The sequence below is a fragment of the Podarcis raffonei genome, chromosome 14 (genome assembly GCF_027172205.1).
Source record: "Podarcis raffonei isolate rPodRaf1 chromosome 14, rPodRaf1.pri, whole genome shotgun sequence".
Taxonomy (NCBI): Eukaryota; Metazoa; Chordata; class Lepidosauria; order Squamata; family Lacertidae; genus Podarcis; species Podarcis raffonei.
The window spans coordinates 28,967,220-28,973,746 of NC_070615.1; the positions used below are offsets into that span (position 1 = coordinate 28,967,220).

General features: G+C 52.1%; 1 protein-coding gene across 1 annotated transcript in view; it reads left to right on the plus strand.

Moving 5' to 3' along the window:
• Nucleotides 1-2,717, plus strand: part of SCNN1B (sodium channel epithelial 1 subunit beta) — a 32,337-nt gene extending 29,620 nt beyond the window's left edge. The window contains exons 13-14 of the mRNA XM_053365176.1: nt 688-763; nt 1,901-2,717. Of these exons, the coding sequence (XP_053221151.1) occupies nt 688-763; nt 1,901-2,311 (487 nt within the window). The 3' untranslated portion in view covers nt 2,312-2,717. The remainder of the gene's footprint in view (nt 1-687; nt 764-1,900) is intronic.
• Nucleotides 2,718-6,527: the final 3,810 nt, after the last annotated feature.

The window sequence follows — 6,527 nt, forward strand, 5'->3', positions numbered from 1 at the left end:
GCCTAGCTGCTCTCCCTGCTTTCTGAGGCCCCAGGAGGTGCCAATCTTCCAGGCCCAGAACCCACTTTGGAAAGCTCTTGTGGCAAAGGCAGGCCCAGGAGGAATGCGCTTCAGCCAGCCCCAGCTGTTCCAGGCAGTGCATGGTCCCTTGCAGCAGCTGCTGCCGCCATATTGCAAGCCTTTTACCTCCACTGATTGCGAAATTGCAGCTCTGCAAAGTGTCTCAGCCTTCTCCCGCAAACTGCAACCAGTTTGATCTTGGCTGCTCCGGAGCAGCCGGAAGTTGGGCAAATGGCCCCAGGTTTATAGGCACACTTTGCAGCTGCAGCGGCTGCCACAGCCTTGTTTGCTGAGCCTTCCTGTGTGCCACGTACACCAAAGCCACCAAGTGAGAGTGGGGTGCCTGTGGCGTGGAGAAAATGGATAGGGGAAAGTTTTTCCCCCTCTCTGCTAATGCTCAGAAGTCCAGTGAAGCTCGGAGATTCAGGACAGGTGGAGGAAAGTATTTCTTTGCGCAGCACAGAGAAACTGTGGAACTCCCTGCCACAGGAGGCGGTGATGGCCACCAACTTCAGGGCAGGAGCCTATAGGAAGGGAAGGGCAGGATCTCAGGCAGCAGCTTATCAGGCCTGGTGAATGAATGTTTGATGAAGAGGAGCTCATTGTTTCTCCTCTCGCTTCCTGCAGGACTGGGATCATCAAGCTCAACATCTATTTCCAAGAGTACAACTACCGAACCATTGTGGAGACAGCAGGGACAACTGTAAGTGGGCTGCGTCCAGATCCCCTTGCTCAGCCTATTCTATGAAGCACAGGGTGGGGGGTTGTATAATAGTAATGCGGGATGTGTTTTAAGCCCCGCCCTCTGCACTGGAAATGCATTTCCCTTCTCTCAGGTGCCTCCTGGTTTGGCTTTTGTTTCTGAGTTGTCACAGAAACTGTCTCAGGGATGCTATTATTTCACATGTTGCAAAGGGTGAGTTGTGGCCTCTGGGAAAATACTGATTTGGTGTTAAAGAATGGGAGCCGTCTGTGAGCAGGAGAGCTCTACAGGACTATGATGAGATGGGAAAGACCTCAGAGCTCATTCCAACTTTGGAATAAAGACAAGCTTAAACTGTTCACTCTTCAGCTTTTGAATCTCCAGCACTCCCCCCGATAGTTTATTTAAAAGCTGAAGTCTTGTTAGTTTCCCCTCTGAAATTGGTTGTGTCCTTGGCTGGGAATACAGTGGTACCTCGGGTTACATACGCTTCAGGTTACATATGCTTCAGGTTACAGACTCCGCTAACCCAGAAATTTTACCTCGGGTTAAGAACTTTGCTTCAGGATGAGAACAGAAATTGTGTAGCGGTGGTGCAGCGGCAGCAGGAGGCCCCATTAGATAAAGTGGTGCTTCAGGTTAAGAACAGACCTCCAGAATGAATTAAGTACATAACCCGAGGTACCACTGTACTACAACACAGTCGTACCTTGGTTGTCGAACGGAATCCGTTCTGGAAGTCCGTTCAACTTCTGAAAATGTCCAACAACCAAGGTGCGGCTTCCGATTGGCTGCAGGAGCTTTCTGCACACAACTAGAAGGCACAAAAGCCACACTGGACGTTCGGCTTCCAAAGAACGTTCACAAACCAGAACACTCACTTCCGGGTTTGCAGCGTTCGGAAGCCAAAACATTTGACTCACCAGGCATTCGGGATCCCAGGCATGATTGCAAAATAAGGATTTTTGTGATAAAAGTCCAGTGAGGACAACTTGAATACAAAGCCTATTCCATCCACTGGACTTGTTCCACTGGAAGGCCATCCTCAAAGCAAACAGTTTCCCCCCTGGGGTCAGGACCCCCCTTACCTCCCCCTGCTCCAAACGCCTTCTCAACCTGTGATTCTTTCCATTGCAGGTTGTCTGGCTTCTCTCAAGCCTGGGTGGCCAGTTTGGCTTCTGGATGGGAGGCTCTGTGCTGTGCATCATTGAGTTTGGAGAGATCCTCATCGACTTTGTCTGGATCACTGTCCTGAAGCTGATTGGCTGGTTCAAGGGGCTGAGGAGAAAGCAGAGCCAGCCCCCGAAGCGGGACACTCTTCCCACCGTGTCCGAGAGAGTGGAGGCTCACACCAACCTGGGCTTCCAAGGGGAGGAGGAAGGGGAGGAGGGAGCCAATGGCAATCCTGGGGACGACGACTTGGCCGCAGATGGTGAGGCTGGGTCTGAACCAGGAACGCCACCTCCCCAGTACGACTCCCTCCGCGTGTCAGCCATGGATGTCATGGAGACGGATAGCGATGGGGAAGTAGATCCGACTAAAGCTTAATTCCCAGCTGATGTGGAAGGGGAGCCAAGAAACCCCCTCTGTCCTCGAAGGGAGCTTCATAGAATTGCAGAATGGAAGGGACCTCAAGGGTCTTCTAGTCTGTGCAGGAATGCCCACCTAGACAGCCTGCTCCTTCTCCCTCAGCTGCTTGCAGCCTGGGACATTTAGGGATTCAAGAGTGGCTGCTAATGCAAAGCCCTTTCTCTTTGGGCTCTTGGTTCAGCTTTTGTCCCGATTGGATTGCACAGAGGTCAGGGCATGCACAGTCTGCTTTGAGTGTCTGTTCCGCTTTGTTTACGGCAAATGTGCATTCATTCTGATTCACTTGCATAATCAATAGTTCATCATCGGTACATTTCTCTATCCCTATCCTAACTGCCCAAAGTCTGTCTGTAGTGGTGGTGGTCTTTTTCTCCCCCAGTGGATTCGTTGGGTTAGAGTGGCAGAGCACTTTTAAGCACAGGAACATAGACGTTCCAGTCTGTGCTGGACTCCCCCCTGCAAAACAGTGATCAGTTGGAGGTCTCCCATTTTGCTCATCTGCTTAGTTGGAGCATCATATCTGGCTGGAGGAATGTGCATGGCTGCAGCTTCTGTGGAACCCTTTAGTGTCGGGCAGAGCCTGAGTTGTAAAAATGGGGGTTATATTGCAAAGCTCCATCCAGACACCTCAGTTAACCCAGCCAGGGCTGACGTTTCAGTGATGCTGGAACCCTTTTGCTGCCTGCCTGAGCTGGCTGCCCATGCACCTGACTCTGCTGCCCTCAAACTTTGGGGTTTTGAAGATGGTGACGCTGCAAGGAGGGGAGGGAGTTTTTGTTTGGAGAGAGAGGGTAAGAGTCCTTTGCAGAATACCAACTCACCTGTGGTGGAAAACATTTTATGAGTTGGACTCTTTGTGGGTGGGGTTTATTTTAGATGAAGAGAAGCAGAAGAGGAGTCCACCATCAACCTGTGCTTGTTAAGAGAGCAATACAAGCAACCTCCCATTTCCTACAGCTCAGGCCTTTCTGTGGGCTAACAATAAACGAGACAGACAGAGCAACTGCCTTGCCTGCTTCCTCAAACCTCCTCCTCTTCCCGCCCTCTCCTCTACTTGATGTGAATTGGAGCATAGGCTAACGTGCTCTAGGAAAAGAGGAACATGACACACCAATAAAGAAAGATGCTGCTTCCTTTTCGATCTCTTTGGCAGAATGTGCCCAGTTTTGGTTGACAACCAGGTGGCCTCTTCCTCTTGGCAGACACTCTACCTGCACATGGGAGCCTCTGTGATGCACCAGCCTCCAGCGAGGAAGGTGGCATGATAATCAAGGGCTTATGCCTTGTGCCAGCCACACACACTGACACACATGCACATGTTTAGTATAAAATGGATGAAGGTCTGTGCAACTGGCCTCTTTCTGGCCTAGTGCCAATTAGCAGAAGGGCTGGGACAAGGCGAGAACCACAGAGCTAGAAAAGGTAGACGAGCGTCACATCAAGCAATGCTCCGCTGGGCTGATCGCCTCCTAAAGGGAGCTCAGCAATACAAGGGGGCAAAAGGGGAGTAAATAGCCCCCTGGTGGGGATATATAGATACTGCTCTCTGGCCACCTGACTCCTGCTTTCCTGAACTGCACTCCCCTAAACTTACCTGGGAGATGGAGGAGGAGGAAGTGGTAGGAGGGGTTCAAAGAATCAGGCCAAGTGCCTGAAATGCTCCACAGCCCTCTGCCTACCACGGACAGTGCCTGCCTCTCCTGACATGGCTATTGACACCTTGCATTAGACAGATTCCAGGCCCCAAAAGTCACCTAAACTGGGAAGGGAAGGGAAGAAAGAGCTGCTTTTGGGCAACAAAATATCTGGGACTGGGCTGTGCAGAGATGATGGGAAGGTGATAGCCTCAGGGTGTTGGGGGAGAGAGACCTTCCTTCAGCCAAGCAACCAATCAAGGCTCCAGCTCCTTCCTCCCACCCCCACTGACCATACCAGAGGACAGAAAAGAGCCCCCAAGCTGTAGAGACGGACCTGCCCTTTGCAGCAGGCCTAGAGTTGCCTTGTGCAGGAGGAGCTTTGCTGCAGCCTCCCAGAGGCTGGCTCTTCCCAACCCCAACACACACACCCCCAGCACTGATGTCGCAAGTCACACCCCTGTCCTGGGTGAATCAAGAGCTGAGCCACGAACAAGCCCATAAAAATGGGCAGGATGGCAGCGAGGGCAAAGTGATCCCAGGAACTAGGAGAGGCAGCCTGCTCCAGACAGCTGGATCCGGTCTGTGCAGGCCACCGCCTGGCTCAGGCTGTCCGTCAGAAAGGGGCCAGCCTGATGGACCAGCCCAGGAGGAGGAATGTCCACAGCCAGCCCATCCCACCTGGTCGCCAGAGCACATGGCAAGGCTGCCCTCAAGAGAGGATGCTGTGCCAGGCAAGCAAGGACTAAGCCTCACAATCGTTGGCTCTCCTAAGCCAGGCTCCTCCCCATTTCCCAGCCTGTTTTCGCAAGTTGCAGAAAACGGCACCCAAACGCCACATGCACAAAACTGATACCTGCCGCAAGGTGGGCTAGGGGGAGGAGAGGGTGCAGTCCAAGCCTCACGTTGCTCTCCTGCCTGCTCCACTCATGCTGTGCCCTGAGCCTGGAGAAGAACACCCCTCACCCCCTACACTGCCAGGTTTTTATTTTTTTGTTACAGAGCCAGAAAGAGGGCCCTTGAAACAGGCAAGCCCCATCAGCTCACCTGCTTGCATAACCCACCTGACCAGGCCAGAGTTAACCCCAGACTTGGAGGGGAAGGAACATTTTAGGTGCAAGCTTCACTAGGCTGCACCAATTACAAGCAGATGCAAGTTTTGAATTTGACAAGAGCTCTGGTGGCTAAAGAATTATGTGTGAAATGCAAAAGCCTGTCTGGCTCCTAGAAAAGTCGAGTAAAGAAACTGTGTTGCTTTCTCTTCTTGCTGGTTCTTGTGAGTTCAGAGGTTTTGCTGGTTGGAAGGTCACTTAGTCCTCATTAAGGATTTCCATTAGATCAGGCAAAAAGCTCCCATTTGGTGAAGTATCTGCTTTTTGCAGTGATCAGCCAGATGCCCCAACCAGAAGCCCCAAAGCTAGAGATGAAGGCAAAAGCCTTCTCTCAATCTGCTGCCTCTCATGGGGAAGGGAGTATCAAGCCATTGTAACTGGTAGCTTTCGGCCATAGACAAGGATGGCTACCGAGTTGGGTGGCTTTACACGGGAATGAAACAAATTCATGGAGTTGAGTGCTATCGGAGCACCTACTAGTCGTGATGCCTACATATTGCTTTGTGGGTCGCAAGAATCATTGCCTCTGAATACCAGTGGCTGGAAAGCCCAGGTAGAGAGAGTGTCATGGGTCAGGAGTCAGCTTCACCTGTTGAACAGCAGCCTGAAGGGGGTGAAGGTAAAGTGACTCCACCTGCACCTGATCAGCCTTCAGGGTCACAGAGCAGAAGGCACCAATGAGAACCAGCTGGCTCTGGGCTTCTTAAACAGAGCTCTCAGCAGCAGTCAGGTTCAGAAACAATGCCTATGGTTCCTGGCCCTACCTTGCTACTTCCTGCTCTCCATCTTGACCCTTGGGCTCTGTGATCGTCTGGATTCCCTGACCTTTGAACTGTCTGACTTCATATGTGTATTCTGCTCTCTGGCAAGTGTTCCTCATAGACTCCTAGCCCTTGCTTGCTCGGCAACGAGACTTCGATGGGGCTACGACATAGAGTCCCTGTTGTGCTCAGGTCCAGCTTGGTGGCTTCTTCCCTTTGGGGCATCTGGCAGAAACAGGACTACGACAGGCCCTCTTTTTTATCTGATCTAGCTGAAGCCAGACTCTCCTGATGTTCTCAGCCATCCTGGCTGCCCTATGTTCAGTTGAGGCAAGAACAAATTAGGGCTTTTTAGAACCGGTGACTGGATTTTCCCAGGAAGGAACAAGAGCATCGCATCCAAATTCCAAGAAAGGAGCCTGGGCCTCTCACAAGGCAGGCAGCGTTAATCGCATTACAGCAACCCACAGAACTGGTTCCCTAGCCTAGCAGGCGCACCACAGACAGGTCCCTTCAGGAGGAGCCTCTACCTGCTGCATGAGGACACCCTTGAACAAGAGGTGCTTGATGCCTGGCAGGTATCGTGCCCCATCATGCCAGAGCTGGCACAAATTAGCAGGCCTGTCCCTTCTGCAGCACAAGACAGGAGCAGTGCCCCAGCCTTGCC